Source organism: Lycium ferocissimum, chromosome 3 (assembly GCF_029784015.1).
Source record: "Lycium ferocissimum isolate CSIRO_LF1 chromosome 3, AGI_CSIRO_Lferr_CH_V1, whole genome shotgun sequence".
Lineage (NCBI taxonomy): Eukaryota > Viridiplantae > Streptophyta > Magnoliopsida > Solanales > Solanaceae > Lycium > Lycium ferocissimum.
In genome coordinates, this window is record NC_081344.1 from 59,232,828 (window position 1) to 59,252,898 (window position 20,071).

The 20,071-nt window shown below is 35.9% G+C and overlaps 1 protein-coding gene across 1 annotated transcript in view; it reads right to left on the reverse strand.

Moving 5' to 3' along the window:
• Window positions 1-1,313: 1,313 nt before the first annotated feature.
• LOC132048944 (uncharacterized mitochondrial protein AtMg00810-like) overlaps window positions 1,314-20,071 on the reverse strand; it is a 24,939-nt gene continuing 6,181 nt past the window's right edge. The window contains exon 3 of the mRNA XM_059439623.1: window positions 1,314-1,808. Within this exon, the coding sequence (XP_059295606.1) occupies window positions 1,314-1,808 (495 nt within the window). The remainder of the gene's footprint in view (window positions 1,809-20,071) is intronic.

The following is a 20,071-nucleotide window of genomic DNA, read 5'->3' on the forward strand; positions in this document are numbered from 1 at the left end:
ATTCACGAATCACAAACATGTTTTTCCTTTTCCACGATCTTTATGTATGACCTGAAAAATCATTGGGCAGACTATATTCCAACCTTGGGCTATATATTCTTGGGGTTTGGGTAGTCTCTGTATCTGTGGTTTCGGATAGTGCTAGTTGGATATCTTTTAAATTTAATAATAAGACTAAAAGTTTTTATGTTTCTATATTAGGTTTCACATTTGAACATTGTTTGTTCTGGTTGCCCTGTCAATGTTATGGGCCTATTCATTTCCTTTGTGTATGAAAACCAGAAAGCATTCACAATATTAATTTGTTTCTTTTTCAAGACTAATTAGGTTTTATATTTATTTCAACCAAATAATAAATACTCAATCTAATTCATGCATAACATGAATACAACGACATAAATATTCCCAAAAGCTAAGTGTGATCTGGAGAGTATAACTGATTTTTGGAAGACCGCGAAGCAGGGATGAAGTGGCTGACTGGGTTGTTTAATGTCATATTTAGGACGGCTAAAATGTCAGAGGACTTGAGGTGGAGTACAATGATTCCGTTGTACAAGAACAAGGGTGATATTCAGAATTGCAATAACTATAGGGATATCAAGCTATTAAGTCACACTATGAAAGTCTAGGAGCGAGTGGTTGAGATGAGAATGAGGAGGGGTGTGTATATCTATGAGAACTGTTAATTTTCTAGGTAATTGCGGAATTCGTAAACTACATGCTCAGTATGAAGAACAATTCAACGTTCATTTTCTATTGGATAAGAGAAGGAGGCTTTTACATTGTAAATGTTTCAACCATCAGTACAAGGGAATGAACTATATATACATTTTGTCCACCGACTTTCTCACTAATCACGTGACTATCACGTATGATCTCTAACTAACATTTAACCATCTCTAATCACAACTAATCTTTGACAGCTCAGCAGCTCAACTGCTTGACTGATTTCTGTTGCTGCTTCATACTTGATTACTCCCCCTCAAGTTGGAGAGTGGTAAACATCTAGCACTCCAATCTTAGATAACAACAAATGGTGCTGACCTGCTCCAAGTCCTTTGGTTAAAACATCTGCCAGTTGCAATTTAGTGTTGAGATACTGTGGCTTAATCAAGCCGGACTTCACTTTCTCTCTAATGAAGTGATAGTCAATTTCAATATGCTTCATTCTCTCATGGAACATTGGATTGGTAGAAATTTGGATAGCAGCCTTGCTATCACAAAACAAGTTAATAGGCTTCTCCACTTGAACATCAAGATCCTTTAATAAACCAGTAATCCAGATCAGCTCAGCTACAGCAGCAGCCATGCTCCTATTTAGCTTCAGCTGAACTTCTACTAACTGTTGGTTGCTTCTTTGACTTTCGAGAAATAAGAGATTCTCCTAGTTTTACAACATAACCAATGAAAGATCTCCTGGTATTTGGGCAAGCAGCCCAATCTGAATCATAATAACCAAATAGTTGAGGAACACTGCCTCTTCTAAGAATGACTCCTAAGCCTGCTGACTTCTTGATATATCTCACCATCCTCAAAGAATCTTCCCAATGTGAAACTTTGGGATGTTGCATAAACTGGCTTAATACTTGTACTCCAAAACATATACCAGGTCTAGTGATGGTTAAGTATAAGAGTTTTCCTACAATTTTCTGATAACTTGTGATGTCTTCCAACTTAGCATCTCCAGTGTTTCCAACTTCTTGATCATATTCAAGTTTGGTAAGTTTGAGATTTAGTTCTAATGGTGTACTCACTGATTTGGCACCACTCAATCCAACATCAAAGATCAATTGCAAAGCATACTTTCTCTGATTCAAGAGAATTCCCTCTCTAGATTTGAGAACCTCAATCCCAAGAAAGTACCTTGATAAGTTGGTATTTTACCAACTTATCTCTTCTTTAATCTTATATTTTTGCTATGTTTGATTGAGAAAATAGTGCATTTAATATCATTTACATCTATTTTACAGGTTTTATGTGATTTAGAAGTGATCGGAAGAAACCAAGTGAAAATAAAGTCAAAAAGAGGCCAAATTGGATAGAAACTGTCCAGTTTTGCAAAACTGTCAAAACTGGACAGATTTGCAAATCTGAAAACTTGGGGCTTATTTTGTTATTTTTGGACTTGGAAAAAGTTGGAAACTACAAAAGGAAGACAAGGGAGCAATTATATTCATCTTTGGCCATTCAACACAAGTTTTGGAGACTAGGGTTCCTACACCACCCTTGGGGATTGAAGATTTGAAGTTTTGATAAGAAATTTCTTAACCCTTTACTAATTTCTTCAATTCGTTGCTATGTATTAAATATCTAAGTGTGTAGTATTTCATTTCTATACTTGAATCTTGTTTATGGAAGTATACATTGTTAAAGTTTGGAATGAAACTCTTGTTTTGCTTATGTATTGAATGATTTTTATTGCTATTGAAGTGGGTCTTTGTTGATTTAATTAATCCTGTTCTTTAATGTTTCTTAAGGGATTAGCTAACCCTAAGACCCGCCCATTTACTTCGATTTGAGCTCGAGAGAGGAAGATTGAGGTTGGGAAAAGATTAATTAACAAGAATTTGGGTCATTAAAACCCATCGAATAACTTGAGCTAGAGATAGGAAAGTTACTTGAGATTATATTGATTGTGCTTAATATCACACTCTAAGGCTTGAGAAAGCTTAGAGTGAAATTAATTGATTTGGTCGAGAGACTTTCGATGAGATTTTAGAGATCATTATCTAATTAGCATAAACTCACTCTTAGTTGTAAAATCGTGAAATACATTGGATCGTTACTTGAGAGTAAATTCCCTTGTATCCATGCTTGTGGCCATTGATCATTTTACTTGCTTTCTAGTTAGTTTTATCTTTTTTAGTTGTTAAATCAAAAACCCAAATATTGAAGAAAAAGTGTTTGGCTTAGCGTAGAAAGTGATAATTCCTTACTTGTTTAAATCGCCTAGTATATTATTCCCTGTGGGATCGATCCCGACTCATAGTTGGGTAAATCATACGACCGTGCACGCTTTCTCTTTGAGAAGTGAATTTGGACGTTATCAACGCAACATATTCAAGGGGAAGTGTCGTGGCGTATGTTATTCGCTGATGACATAGTATTGATTGAAGAGATGCGAGGTGGAGTTAATGATAGGCTGGAAGTTTGGAGAAAGACCCAAGGGTCAAAAGGTTTCAGGTTAAGCATGACCAAAACAGAGTACCTGAAGTGCAAGTTCAGTGACGTAACATCTGAGGTAGAGGTGGAAGTGAAGATTGAGACACTACTCACTAGTCATACCTCTTGGGTCCATAATCCAAGGAAAGGGGGAGATTGATGATGATGTCGCACATCGTATTGGAGCGAGATGGGTAAAATGGAGGATTGCCTCCGCGGTACTATACTATAAGCAGGTGTTAGCAAGTCTTAAAGGTAAGTTAAATAGAGTGGTGGTTAGACATACATTGTTGTATGGGGCAAAGTGTTTGCCAGTAAAGAACGCTCACATTCAGAAGATGAAGGTAGCAGAGATGTGGATGCTCAAATAGATGTGTGGACTTACTCGGAGAGATATGATTAGGAATGATGCTATATGGTATTGGGTGGGAGTGGCATCAGTGGCGGACAAGATGAGTGAAAGTGACTGAGATGGTTCGGGCACGTGAAGAGGAGGTGCGAGGATGCACCAATAAAGAGATGTGAGAGGTTGGCTATTGCAGGGTTTAGGAGAGGTTGAGGTATATCGAAGAAGAACTGGGGGGAGGTGATTAGAAAGGACATGACACTGCTTCAGCTGACTAAGGATATGACCTTAGATAGGGAGGTATAGAGGTCAAAGATTAGGATAGAAGGTTAATAGATAGCTGAGTAGTGTCACCCTTTGTGTAGGAGAGGATAGGGGCTAGCCTACTCCTCACCCGTTATCTTTTTATTATTTTTTAGTTTTCACGTAGTTTCTTATTTTTTCTAGTACTATTTAGATATCGTAAAGTTGCTTATTTTTTCAATGTGTATTGCTATCTATTGCTGCATCTTCTAATTCTGATGTCTTCTTTTATTTTAAGCTGAGGGTCTATCAGAAACAACCTCTCTACCTCACAAAGGTAGGGGTAAAGTCTGCGTACATCCTACCCTCCACAGATCCCACTTGTAGGATTGCATTGGGTATGCTATTGTAGTTTAAACACTTATTAAACTCCACGTGTTAAAATTACATAAGCCAGTCAATTAATTAAAGTAGTGGCAATTTGATTATTGATTAAATAAAATCATTTAGATTGGCACTTAACTTATTTCAACTACTAGATGTAAGATTAACTTAATGCATACTAGGATGTTGAACATGATAATCTTACAAGAAGACGTTAAGAGAACATACCTGATGTGGAAAACATTATCACGAAACCGAAAGCGTTACTTATAGAAACTGGTTTCTACCTCCTTGCCCTAGCTTTAGGTTTCCACGACCGTCAACGATGGAAAAGGTACATAGAATATGTGATAACCCTAATGGGTGGAGGGCAATTTATAGGGTTCGTGACTTAATACGGTAACCGATCTAATAGACGAGATTTATTTTTCATTAAATATTGGTTATGGGCTTTACATTAATTGGGCCACACATTATCTATCTATCTACATATATTAAAAGCACGAATAATTTTTGCTAAATGTTGAACGAAGAAAATATCCTCTAAATGTTGATCGACTTTTATGCTCTTAAAATTTTAAGTTAAGTCGAGATAAATTTGTAATTTTCAATAGTGTAGAGTCCTAGAATTAATCTACTTTGGTTTTGGATAATTTGGTTGATGGGAGGACACTGAAGACGAGCATAAGCTCAGATACATCACCAAATATTTAGGAATCACTGCCAATATGCATTGATATAATTGTTATATTTAAATATCGCTCAATACGTGGAAGACGGTCTTTCAACTACTAATTTAAAACAAATTTGGTGAGATGGAATTCTCTTTGGACTTTAATTAGTCAAATAGAAGTTTAGCCGACGTGATAACGTAATTGCCCTATGGAATTACAATGGGATTATCGCTTTTCCTAACTAAAAAGTTTAAATTCTTTTAGAACACAACCAATCAAGTACAATTAATTCTATTTAAGACATATTTGTTAGCTTAAAGCTTTAACTATACTGATATAGCTCTAGCTTTGAAGGTAAGCATATTAATTTCATTCTTCTCTTAGTTTAGGGATTTATTAATAAATTATTAGATTTTATTTTGTGATAGTGATTTCATATAGGAGAAGTACTTCTCTCGACTATTTCCGTTTGCATAAAATTTCTTTCAAGTTTGTTTTCACTATATTAAATGGTGGACTCGAGATTTAAGAGTTGCCTTTGATTCGGATCCAACATAATTTAACAGTAAACTCTTGTTCTAGGTCATGTTTTTAATGAATTGTTGTAGTATCTTTGTCTCTTTAGCAAATTACGCAGAGACGAAGAATTGGAGACATTGATGTAGATACTGAAGAGGACATAATTGGACTGTTAATACCAAAGTTGGCTGAAGTTTTCTTCTATTTTTATTTTCTAAATATATTCATGTTTAAAGTTGCAATCGTGAAAATGTCTTTAAAAAAAACATGAGATACAAATTTGAGTGATTTTAAGAGCTGTTACTTTTCTGGCATCAATCTTCGCTAAATTAACGGTAGATTTCACAATCCTTAACAATCTAGATCTAAGATTTTATCTAGAAATCGAGAAGCTGGTTGAAAATTGGTCCGCCCTCTACTCTTCTCCACTAAAATACATTAGGTTTTGATATATAGAATAGTATTATATTTTTTTTTTCTTGTAATGTTTTGAGTTATGTGAATAATATGATGGTTTTATTAGGATTGAATTTATCTTAACAATATCTTAGTGTGAAATTTGAGACAAATTGCTTAAATGCTTAATGCATACGACAGCGTTGCTTCTTTTGGATTAAAAAAATTGTTTAAAATATAAAAAAACTTGAATTTGAAAACATCTTACTTTTAAACAAATACAAAAGTTTTCTCGAAACAAAGGCTATATCTAACTGATTATAGTGAAACCTCTCTATAACGACACCCGCATATAACATCATCTCTCTATAACAGTCAAGTTTTTGCTGAACTGATTTTTTTATGTTATATTTTACTTCTCTATAACAACATTCAACCTATAACAGCAACAACCAACTTTATGACAGTACGCTCTTTGTAAATTAACCCCCCATATAACAACTATCTTCTTTTTTTGGTAATATAATTAATTAACCATCCTTATAAAAATAGAATATCTATGATTACCAATAATAAGTGTAGAGATTTTGACCAAATATTTGATCATTTAATACACTATTTATGACAAAAAATATCATATGAATATATATATTTTCATCATTAAACGATTTTCCTCAGTTATACAAAGCGTGATTAAGCTTAGAATTTGACAATTAAAAATGAAAATTAGATTTTATGCATCTTTTTTGCCTATAACAGCGAAGTATTAGTTAAATGTCAACGCTGTTATAGGTGTATAACAACCATTCTCTATAACAGCTGAAAAATTTCGGACCCAACAATGCTGTTATAGAGAAGTTTGACTGTATTTGTTAAAAAAGGTAATCACCTGTTTGAAACTTCTTTCTAATATGAATTTGTATGATGCTGATTGACCAAAATATCATCAAAATGTTGATCGACTTTGATACCTTTTGATAACTATAAAATATTCCTTTAAATAGATTTATTTATGTTGGTTAAAATTGTAACTACGTAAATTTAAATTTAAAGAATTTGATTGCACTTGAACTCCAAATTCTACAAAAAGACAACGGAATATTCAACACTAATATTTAGGACGTGGAAACTAAAATATGGGACTTTGAAATCAAATAGATCACTTAATTTGATTCACATAATTAGGATTCATATCGTAAGACTAAATGTTCCTTTATTACCTAGCTAGGCACGAGGAGAAAAGGTGTCGCTCGCTACTTCCCCTATTATTTACTGATTGGCATCGACACTATCAAAGCCAGCAATGTGCTTTGGATGTTGTAGAAAAATTTACACGATATCTTGCATACAAGGAGCGGAAGCGCTTGCTAGGGAGCAAATTTGTGAAAACTTTTTGATAGTTTATTTTCCTTTCGGACATTCTATATAATTTGAAGCTGGAGCAGTGCATGGCACATGTATTTTGTGGAAATTGTTGCTTTATCTGATGATCGAAGTGGCGACAAAGTGATTGATTGACTTGCTGTCATTTAGGATTTGTAAGTGATTCTTATCCATCAGGTTTCGTTGATTGATTGGATACATAATTTTAAAGATGAATTTGACGCAGACAATTTGCTTTTAATTTTGTTAGAATCCTTTTCTTATCTTTTGCATTCAGATCTACAAATGCGTTAGTCCTCCAGTTATAGACCTAATTTTTTGTTCCTTTTCAAATTCAATTTCTCGTGTTCTTTCGGCAAGATGTTTGATGAAAATTTGTACAATTGAATGTTCTCTTGGGTTGTATGGGGTGACGTTTTATATTTTAAATCTTTCCAATTTCCTGCTTTACGAAAATTGTTGATCACAACAGGTTATTGATGGCAAGCTTTAGATATCCACAGTGCCATGATCCCGATAGAGCATGTGTTACAAATAGATCATACGCCTTTGATTTTCGTGTTTTCCATATTGGAAACTAAGATCATGGCCAATCAAAGGCGTCTTCAAAATTTAAATTTTATGGGTTCAACCTTTAAGATTCTTGGTTTAAACTTATTATATTTAAAATTATGGGTTCAAACCTACTATTTGCTGCAAATTTAATGAATTTTTTCTCATGGCGTGCTACTTCATTTACTCCATCAATCTACTTCTTTGGAAGTTAAGTATTTTATATATGTAGATTGTACCAATATGACTCATGACTCACAAGCATGTGTTTAATTCAAGGATTCAATTTTTGCCTAAAAGAATGAAGAAATGAGGATTTTCTCCTAAGTTTATTTGAAAAGAAGTACACTTATTCTTTTTTTAGCAATGACAATAGCATGTTCAAACGTCCCAAATGTTGTACTATACTAACAGCTAGATGTGTTAGGGTTTTGCCTTGATTTTCTACCATAAATAATTTTTTTTTTCTTGGAAAAGGTTTCCTGGGTGGAAAAAATCTCTTCCATATTTGACTAATACTTTCTTGGAGGAAAAGTTTTGTATTTCTATAAATTGAGTATTCTTCCTTAACCAAAAACACACACACACACACACACAGAGAGAAAATCATTCACAATTTAGTCATTAAAAGAGTTTCGTTTAGGGGGAGATTATTCTCTCATAGTTTTAATATTTTTCTTTTTATATTAGTTTTTTAATATGTAGGTCACTTGACCAAACTATATTAAATATTATGCTTCTTTAGTAGAGTTTTCTTTGTTATATGATTTATCGTTGTTAAGGTTTGCAAATTATTAGCTTTCGCATGACACCTGATTATTTCAATCCCAACAAGTGGTATCCGAGCCGATGGTTCAACGAGGTTGAAGGCAGGTTCAAGGTGGATCAGTTCAAGTTGCAACCAACTCGATGATAATGAAGATTTTTGCCCAAAAAAAAAAAAAAGAAAGATATTTGAAGTACTACATGATGTGGAGACAAAGTTTTCAACCATATTATCAACAATCCTGTTGTTACATCTTTAAAAATAAAGACCAGTTTTAACCCATGCTTACTTTTAATTCATAGGGCTCCAATTTTAAATCATACCTATTTTTAACCATGACAAACAACAGTGATGAAGATTATATATGTGAAGAAGGCAAATCAAGTGTTGTCAAGAAAATTCAGGCCAAAACGGGAGATTTGTTGGGGTTTTGCCCTGATTTTCTACCATAATTAGAATTCTTTTCTTTTTGGAAAAGGTTTCCTAGGTGGAAAAGATCTCTTCCATATTTGACTAATACTTTTTTGGAGGAAAAGTTTTGTATTTCTATAAATTGAGGATTCTTCCTTCACAAAAAATAAAACACACAAAAAATCATTCACAATGTAGTAATTAAAAGAGTTTCGTTTAGGGGGAGATTATTCTCTCATAGTTTTAATATTTTTCTTTTTATATTAGTTTTTCAATATGTAGGTCACTTGACCAAACCATATTAAATATTATACTTCTTTTAGTAGAGTTTTTTTTTTGTCTTCTAATTTACCGTTGTTCAAGGTTTGCAAATTATTAGCTTCTACATGACGCCTGATTATTTCTATCCCAAAAAGATGCGGATATATGATTTAGATTTTATGGATTTAACATTTAAGGTTTAAGCATCAAATTCATCATATCTTTAGAATTATGGGTTTATATCTGCTATTTGTCGCACTTTTGAGAATTCTTACACAAACTATGCATCGTGCCAAAAGAACGGGGTTCAGATGAGCCCGATTCCAAAGTCTATCTCCGCCTATGCTAGCGGCAACAGTTTTCTCACGCAAACAACTTTATGTTGCATTTGTAAGAGGGATATCAATGTAGAGAACAAAGTTACGAACATGACAGAGCAACCAAAACGATAAAATATCTAACTGACTCAATTAAATTGATTATTTTTGCATGATCAAATGATATCTAATTATTTTTATTAAATTTAAGTATGTTGACTTAAGATTTACGTGCAACAGACGTACGTAGTATTCTATTAAAATCACGAAGGACCTTAGAAATATTGATTGAACTTTTTGCCCTTCATTAGAAGACTATGCAATAGAAAAAATTGCCATTTACTATTTTCCTATCACTTAAATATTTTTTTATTTGAACTTTATTTAGGAAGTCCTACTATTTAGGACTTCAAAATCAATTAAGATTTCATGTCTTTTGACCAAATTTTGATATGTCATAATTCACGTACAACACTTCTAATCAACTAAAATTTCACTTATTATATCTTTCCTTATTTTTACAAACAATAATTCATCAATAGTTTTCTAGAAACTACCATGAAGCTAACGAAAATTAGTATGATAATAGTTGTGATGGAATGTCTTTTCTTTGTTAGGTTTACCAATTAACGTTACTTATGTAGAATTGTTAAACCAAAACAATTTCGGATAAGGAGGAGACGACCACTTATACTAAATAGTCATTACTATTTTTTACAAAAATGTAATATAATTTATAGTCCTAACAAATTTTAGTTATTAAAAGTTTTTCTTGTTCAAATCCTAAAATTTAGAATTTCAATCAATTTAGAATTATATTTTGTATAAATCCTTTCCTTACTTGAATTAAATATCACAACTAAAATACCTCACATGTTATGTCTTCATCTTCTTTTATCACGTTTCTTCCTTTTTTCTGTTTCTTTTGTCACGTTCTTCTTTTCTTTCTGCTTCTTTTCTTCCGCGGCAAATTAATTTTACTTGGTATTTGTTTTATGTTATAAGTACAAATTATTATCGTTTTTCTTCAATTCTGAATTTAGGTTTGTTTTACTTTGCAGCCACATAACATGAAGACAAAAGTAAATAGAATCAAAAGTTTATTTTTTCTTTTTTGGATTTGTGGTAGGTGATTCAAGCATTAACTCTTATATTGGTTTTTCTTTATTTTTTCCCAGTTATATTGTCTCTCTCCGCTCTTAATTGAGGTCAATATCTTTGTAGTTTCATAGCATTATCAACGGAAAAGGGCCTAAAATACCATTGAACTATTAGGATTGGTACAAAAATGCCCTCCATCCACCTTTGAACCCCCAAATACCCTTGCCGTTAACCTATTGGGTCTACTTTGCCCTTATTTTTAACGGACCATTTAATTTATTACGTGGCAACCTCTCATTGAATAGCCATATAATTAACTAAAACTAATTAATTCTAAACCCATTTAACCCGATCCACCAAGAACCACTAACCGATTTGAAAAATAAATCCCTAACAAACCAAATTGAAAAACCCTCTAACCCATTTCATTACAAATCAAAATAAGGAAAAATTAACTCGCATTAAGTGTTTAAATGGAAAAAAAATCTGATCTTAAGTTTTTATTAGCATATTTGTGTTGCAATTTAGTTGAATACTGCAAAAAAAATAAAAAAATACTTGTTTAATCCCATGAAACCTTCATAAAACTTGGACATTCATTGATGAACATTGACCTCAATTTGAAAATTTAATTTCGAGATTTGTTGACAATTTGAACTTGGTATGTTGGAATTTGATTCTTAAGCTCAAGCGTGATTGAGTATACTTGAAAGAAAATCCATTAAGGAAGTGAACTAAAGCCGCCATTGAAGGAGCTTTTTTAAGCTTGCTTCAAAATTTCTAAATCTGTAAATTTGAGTGTTTAAATCAATTAGGTGATACTATTTTTAAAGTTGGTAGCATGAATAACCACCGAATTGGGGCTTAGAACCTGAAGAAAGAAGCAGAAAACTCCATGGAAGTCATTAATGAAGCTTGAAGCTTCAAGTTAGAAGATGACATGGTGGTGGTAGAGATTTTCTCACATGGGCCGGGTCAAAATACGGGTCATGGATGGATTTTTTTTTTTTAATCTGGGAAGGGTTTAATTTGGGCCAATCAAATTTGGCTGTGTAATAAATAAATATTTAATATTTTAACATGACCGTTAAAATAAGGGCAAAGTAGACCCATAGGTTAACGACAGGGGTATTTGAGGGCTTAAAGGTTGATGGAGGACATTTTTGTACCAATTCTAATAGTTCAAGGGCATTTTAGGCCCTTTTCCGCATTATCAATTGTTTATAGATTTTACACTTTTATCAGTTGACGGCTAATTTTTTTTCCTTCTGTATTTGATAGATTTAAGAGTCTTTAATTATTATTTGCTAATAAATCTTTAAGTAACACTCGAAGTCTTCCATCAAGATATCAAGAGACTTAAATTGCAGGAGGAAGAGAGGAAAACTTAAAGCTAGCTTTACAGAAATTAAACCCAGGAGCTGACATAATTGCCGGAATACTGCAATTTTGAGGGTTTAACGCTTTAGCATTGCAAGTTTCATATTCTCTTTACTTTCTCCATATTTTGGTTTGATTGAGAACTAATGGTAACTTTGGTTTATCTTTTTGTCTGCTTTCTCTGTAGTTGTTTAATACAATTCAATAACTATCTTTTGTTTATGTTGATGAAACATTGTTTATTTTTGGGTCATCAACTTTAGACTTTTAAATTATCTAAAATCATTTTAGTTCTAAATTCAACTTGGTGATATTATTTAGGAATTTTGATATGAGCTTTGACTCAAATTCCTGTTAAACAATAATCATGGAAGCTAAATTTGAATTATTACTTGTAATGCACCCTTCCCCAAGCTTGTTTAGCTCACATTTGATCCGAGGGGACCGTTGACATGCTTCCCGAGGTGTTTGGATATGATTTGGGCGACTTTTGGGAAATTTGGGCTAAAGCGAAAAAGAGTTGACTCGAAGTTGACTTTTGGGTAAACGGACCTTTTTCGGAAATCGATCGATTCCGAGAGGTCCGGATGGTCTTTTGGAACTTGTTCGTATATCTGGTTCGGTTCCAAATACACTCTGGTACATTTTGGGACTAGGGTTGAGAAGTTGGATTTGAGGTATCGGGGGTTGACTCAGTCAATGAGACTTCCGTTTGGAATTTCGAGGCCACGAGTGCATTCGTAGCGTGTTTTTATGTATGTATGCGTATACGGTATGTCAGAAGATGGCCTCGGGTGATAGTCGGGATTTCGGGTTGAGATTGTGAAACTTGAAAATTTTGGTGTCTAGTGCCCGGTGCCCGCTATGGTGGTACCAGCACCGCGGCAGCGGTACTGCTTTAGCGGTCACCTTGCAGTTGTAGCGGCTTAAGTAATTTAGGGCAGGACCGCTGTAGCGGTCATGGGACCGCAGAAGTGGTGCCGCTGAAGTGGTATATTAGTCGCGAAAGCGGGTGACGGGCAGTTAATTTATTTAAATGAGTGTTAAAAGCCCTAAGTTCCTCATTCATTACTATTCTGAAAACTGAGTCATTGGGAGCAATTCAAGGCATTTCTTGGGGGAAATTCATTGTGGTAAGTCCTTTTAGTTTCCTTTCCATTCCATGATTTCATTATTCCCTTAGGATTCCATTATCATGCTAGTTCACTAAGAGTCTAAGAATTAAAAGAGGGTTCAATAAGTACTTCTTTCTAGGCTTTGTAATCTTGATTTATTGATCGGGTTAACTTCATCAAGCATGGAATTGATGACTAGAATCTATTATTGCATGATTTCTTCCTAATTAGTGGCTAATTTATGGGATTGGAAGTTACGGTTCATACCCAAATTTGGGGGTTTTGCCTAGAATCCGAATTTAAGTAAATTGTTGTTTCTTCTAGCTTGTAATTGAAGGGAATTGATCACCTAGAGTGTTGATTTCATGTTGAGACCTTTAGATCCCTAATTTCATCTTCCTTGTTCATAAAACCCCATTCCATAGGTCGGGGATTTGGGTCTTGAGTAGAAGTAGAGTTTGATTGATGATCTTCTTAATTCTAATCGCATATTTCGGATATGATTAGACTTCTAGTGCCACGAGGCTCAAAGGAAAGGAAAGACTAAGGTATGATTGTTGGAGACTTTGTTGTTCGGCCTTCCAGGTAGGTTACGGTTTACCATATGGTGAGACTTCGATTAGCGAAGCATATATGTAGACGATATTGTCGGAGAATGCATATAAACCTTCGGGTATGAAGCTGGGTTGGATATTGCTTTAGGTTGGGCCTTGCTATATAATTTGGCGCTAGCCTCCCCGTTGTGTTATGACTTATCTTATCTATTTGTTATTGGCTCGTTGCCACGTGGAGATAGTAGATATTGGTGACTAGTGATATATCGTGATGATGATATTGTAGCAGCTTACTTGTTCCTGTTTTGAGAATAGGATTGTGATTCTATTGTGGCTTATTGTGTAGCCTTTTTATTGATATTGTTGGTGCCCATGTGTGGTACTGTTGGGATTGATTTGATTATTGACAATGAACTCATACATTTGCACGCATTCTCATCCATTATGATATACTGATGAAACATTGATGATATATAAGGAAACACTGTTATGAGCTAGGCTTAGTTGGATGAGAGTGACGTGAGAACCGATGTCCGATGTTTGTCCCGAAATCAAGGTATAAGTGCTGGTAGCGATTGCCGAGGTCTTTTCAGGAATCGTGAGGATGGGTACATGGACTTCGCGGGTCCCCCATGGGTTTTGCTGCCGAGATGTGATGTTCCATCAGCGGAGTACATGTGTATCGGTACATATGCATTGCATCCATATTTCACACATTATTGCATTGCATTGTACCTTTGGCTTCTTGTGATATTGTTGTGATATACGGATTCAGATTGGATGTACTGAGACTTGGCACAGTTGGGTTTAGATGCTATAACATAGGTGATGACTTGTACTTGGTTACTGGCTCGTGTTGACTTATACCTTGTTGATTTACCTATTTAGCTTACTTTATTGTCTTGGTATATTTTAGCTATTCTTAGTCAGCCTATGATACCTACCAGTACGTGTTGTTTGTACTGACCTGCACTTGCTGTATTCTTTTATGAAAACAGAGTATCAGGTGGGATCGACATCTACCCCTTGGTTGAGAGTTCGAGGCCGCTGATTCGAGTCTGTTGGGGTGAGCATGTGGACGCTTCGCTACCGGAAGACTCTTCTTTTACTATGTCTTACTTTGCTATTCTGAGACATTATTGAGACTATTGATGTACTATTATTACTTCCAGACTTATAGATTTTAGTTAGGTGCTCTTGTATGACCAGACCAGATACTGGGGTGGTTTTGATGTACTTCCGCAATTATTATATATTCATATGTCAGACCTATGTTACTTTATCTTATTCTACTATTTATACTATCTCTATGAATGTTGGGTTAAGCGTTCGCCTACCGAGGTGGGATAGATAGGTGCCTGCGTGACTTAGTGAAATTGGGTCGTGATAAGTTAGAATCAGAGCCCTAGGTTACCCGATCTATAAATACAAGAGCGTGTCTAGTAGAGTCTCGTGGATCGGTACGATGAGCTCCGTACTTATCTACGAGAGGCTATAGGAAATTTAGGAGACTTCTCTTTCTTTCCTTCTTTCGTGTTACTTTATTCTAATTGGTATTTGGAACAATCGAATTGGTATCTGACTCTTATCTCCTCTCTCACAGATGGTGAAGACTCGAGCTACGATAAATAGAGACCAGGTGCCGGAGCCCGCAACTACGGTGTTACACTTTGGAAATTTCGTGTCGTTTGCATTATGAGTGAACTAACGCAAGCCTAAAGCGGACATGGAGTCCTTATAAGGTTAAGAAGGGTATTTGATAACTTTAAGTGTGTACCTTAAGGTTTTGGAGTCATATGAATCGGCGGAAGTAAGTTGTTGAAGAAATTGGAATTTGAGTTATGCTTTGGGAAGATTTCGTATCGTTTGAGTTATACATTGCTTAGTGTTACCTTGAGGGGGAGCTGTAGGGCCCCTTAGATGGTTAATGAAGTTTTATATAAGTGCCAAGAAAGTTCCATAAGGATTGGAGGTCAAACGAATCGAAAAGAATGCATTTTAAGTATGCTGAGCCGCATACTAAGTATCTTGAAATCATACTCACCGACAATAGCGGTGGGGGGGGAATGGACACCTTTTTAAACCCCAAAAGATCCCGGGGCACACATTAACTTCCCACACTTATTTCTCCACACTTGAGAGTTCTTTAAGGTTCCATAACACTCCAAACCTTTCCATATAATCAAGAGAGAAGATCAACATCAAAACCCCAAAAGCTAATCCATGGAAGGTGATGGTTCTTGCTTCTCTTTGTGATGAACTTAGTCTTGAAAGGAGTTGAGGAAGGTGAAGTTCCTCTATTATAAGGTATGTTCTTCCTATAACTTACATGATTGAGTTGATGTAAAGGTTTAGTAACTCTTGGAAAGGAAAAGCATTAAAGTGGAGAAGTTGTAAATTCTTTGAGTGAAGAAGATGACTATGAGATGAATTTAACAAGGGGTTTTGGACAAATTTGAGACTAAATTGAATATAACTTCTTGATTATGATATTGTGGATGTTATTATTGATGTTTGGACTTGATTTGGAATTTGATGGAAGTCGGTAAAATAGGGGAAGTGCTGCCCAAATTTCGCTAGCTCGTTAATTACACTGGTTTGAACTTCAGAGTGTTTCCAAGACTTAAACTTAGTATGAATCCTATTGAATTTAGATTTACAGGCTTGGGAAGAGATCGTTAATTAATTAAGGAGAAGTTAAGGTATGTTAAGGCTAACCCTTTCTTTCTAAAGGCATAATTTCCTTATTGTGAACCTATCTATGATATCCATAATGTCCTGTTTCCTAGAAATGCTAGAAGGTCATGATTTCTCAAAGTTCTCATGGTATTGTTGATCTTGTTCATCGTCGTTGATCTCATCTTATGATAGTTGACCTCTAAGGAAAGATATAGGGATAATGATGATTCCATAATGGTAATCGGAGGCTCACCAATCTTATGTCACTCCGATAGAGTTATAATACTTCCTTTGGATTCTCATGTATGCATATGTGTACATGTAGCTATTTTCTAACACCGAGCCTATATGGCCGGGTACGATAACTATTGTGCACACCACTGCAGTTGGGTACGAATAATGTCGAGCCTTATCATGGCCAGGTACGCATCACACCGAGCCTATATGGCCGGGTACGGTATCATTATATGTATATGTATGAAATGTTTTCTTTAGAGAAAGGTTAAGTAAGCATGATGAACATTTTAAGAGGTATTATGAGGTATAAATGATTCATTTATCTTACGTTATTCTCCATGCTTTTATCATGTTATTACTTAGGCCTTACATACTCAGTACATCGTTCGTACTGATGTCCTTTTGTTGTGGACATTGCGTTCATGCCTGCAGGTAGATAGGGAGACAAACTAAACCTTTAGGCCGCTTCATCAGTGATTGCATAGAGGTGCTCCATTTGATCCGAAGCTGCAATAATTGGTATTATTCTTTTTGTGTACATATATGGCATGGCGGGGTACTGTCCCGTATTTATGGTATTACATACTCTTCGTAGAGGCTCGTAGATAGATGTGTATAACTAGATATCCCTCAGCCTTGTCGGTTCGTATTTTGTATATTATTTTGATAGCCTTGTCGGCTTGTGTATATATGGGCGCAGTTAATGATGTTTATATAATGGTGCCTTCGTCCGATGGAATTTGCGTCATTGTTGCATGGTAATTATAAGTTAGCCATGTGGCTCACATAGATATGATTATGAGAGTATGATATGAGGTGCTCAGTAGGTTAGCTCCGGGTGCCGTATAGATTTTCAAGGTTGGGTCGTGACAAAAGTGGTATCGAGAAGCGACAAGGTATCGTCGTAAGTGTGTCTACGAAATTCTTTCTGTACGGTGAGAGTCTTGTCTATGGTGTGAACAAGTGCCACACTTATAAACGAGGTGAGCGGGCATTTAGGAATGAATGACCTTCTTCTTCATCATAGATTGTGTGATAGAGCCATGATATAAGAATTTCCCTTTTCTAAACCGTGCGTTATGTTTTCAGCGATGCCTGTGAAGAGAAAAGCTACGGCGATCCACGAAGATAAGACCATAAAGATAATTGGAGGTCGAACGGGTACCACCTACAGAGGTAGATGAAGGAGAGTCCCATAATGAGGTTCCATCTCGGTCCTCTCACACTCCACCTACTTCAGAGGAGCATGAAGGAGCCTCAGCTCCAGCTCCAGCACCCCCGTTCCTCAATGCCTCGGGCGAAGAGGTGAAAGAGGCCATCCATTTGCCAAAGACTCATTTAGTCGCCGCTCGGTCCCGAGCCGATAAGGTACGGGTTATGGTGATAGAGTATCGAGTTAATGCCCGTGATTTCATTAGTTTGAACCCTCCGTTATTTGGGTCAAAACCGGATGAGGATGCTCAGAACTTCATAGATGAAATGTTGAGAACATTGCGAGTGATACATGCGTCGTGTTACACCCCTCGCTTTCATAGTAGTAGAACCTATGGTTTTCTAGTCGGGTATGCCCTTGGAATTGAGACTCGTGTATGAGTTTTGGAGATAAAAAGTGTCTTACCCCGTGTACAAGGGTACCAACAGATATTCCTGGCAAGTTATAGAGTTAAAAGTTGAATGAATCGAATCGACACGATCTGAACTGAATCAGAAAAATCTGCAGACACCAGTCATCGTTGATGGGTCGTCGACATGGTCGACGGACCGTCGATGTGCCGTCGACGAACACCCCGCGGCCTTGCATGATCGCACGCAGTCGACGGACCGTCGACACGTCAATGGGTCGTCGACCCGATCGTCTAACCGGATTGCTGTAGCTTTTTTAATTTCGAGTATAAATAGGTGGTTCACGACCCTATTTCATATTTTCCTCCATTCCAAATCAGAAAAACCCTAATATATTCTCTCCCAACATTTTCCATCATATTAGTGGAGATTTGGTAAGATCCGAGCCCCTCGTAAACCTAAGTTGTGAAGAGAGAAGGTTGCTTCTAAATGGGTTTCTTCAAGTTTCAATGTTGAGGAGTTGGAGTTGAAGTGATGCTTGGGATCTTAGACCCCTCAAGGTATGTAAATGATTTCTACCCTTATATTTAAGTTGATTATCAAGAGTTTTAGTGATTCTAAGTAAAGAGAGAGTAGTTGTGGAAGTGGTAAATTGATGAAAGGTAATGTAGTGATTTGAGGTTATTTAAGAGATGATTGGGATAAATTTGAGTATACATATTTATATATAAGTGGTATCTTTGCTATTGTGGTTGATGTTGGATCAATTGTAAAGTTGAAAAATTGTTGAGCTTACAAGGAAATTATTGTCTATAAGTCGTTAAGCTTTATATGTAATTGAGGATGATTAGTAAGCGAGGTAAATAGTCTAATTGAGGCCTATGTTATTTTAATTGTAGACTTGCAAGTTCAAGAGGTAGAAGTTGGGCGATTTGATATACGTCAAGGTATGTTAAGGCTATCCTTTCTTTCTTTTGGCATGATCCTATGGTATGATCCAACAAGCGAGTAAACGAGCTTCCATATTACTCTATTCCTAGAAGCATTAGGAGTACTTCAGTCTTTGATGTTCATGTATCCCGTTTATGGGTGATCCTTCTGTTCGTGGGTCCAGTCTTATATAGCCAGTTCTATGCATACAGTTGATTCACGCATTACATTCATTATATATTTTTGTACATTGACCCATGACCAGAAGGCGTTATATACACGATATAGCCATAGTTGATTTCAAGTTCCAACGTACGTTTGATGATATGTGTTAGGTTATAATAAGGCCATGATATGTCTATGAAATGAATAATAATGATAAAGGATGTGATATGTATGATAACATATGCATGATGTGTATGACGATAACATGATTGCACCGCGCCTAAATGGCCGGGCATGTCACCGCTAAGGTGGGGAAGCGCTATGTTTACACCGAGCCTAGAAGGCCGGGCATGTCACCGCTAACGCAGGCTGCTATGTTTACACCGAGCCTAGAAGGCCGGGCATGACACCACTAGTGGGCTGCATATGATGGTTACCCGGACGCGGGTTAGCGACATGATGATGTATGATGGACATGATGGTGCACGTATGGTATGATGACGTATATGTGATATGATAAGACATACGCTATGATAATGCACACGATAGGCTTATGTATGATGTATGTATATGAACTGTATCTATACTTAAAAGAGTACACAGGTTGTATCCTCATCCTATGGCTTATGATTTTCTTATTATGTTTACTTCATTCATGCCTCGCATACTCAGTACAATATTCGTACTGACGTCCATTTTCTTTGGACGCTGTGTTCATGCCCACGGTGAACGGAAGACGGTGCGGATGCGTAGGAGCTAGTAGGCGGCCGAGAGCACTCCACTTTTCCGGAGGTGCCATTGATTATTCTTTTGGTACATATATGTATATTCATATTTTGGGCACGACGGGGCCCTGTCCCGTCCATATGTCTAGTATTCTAGTGTAGGCTCGTAGATACGCAGTGTGGGTAGTAAGGTTGTACAGTCTTCATG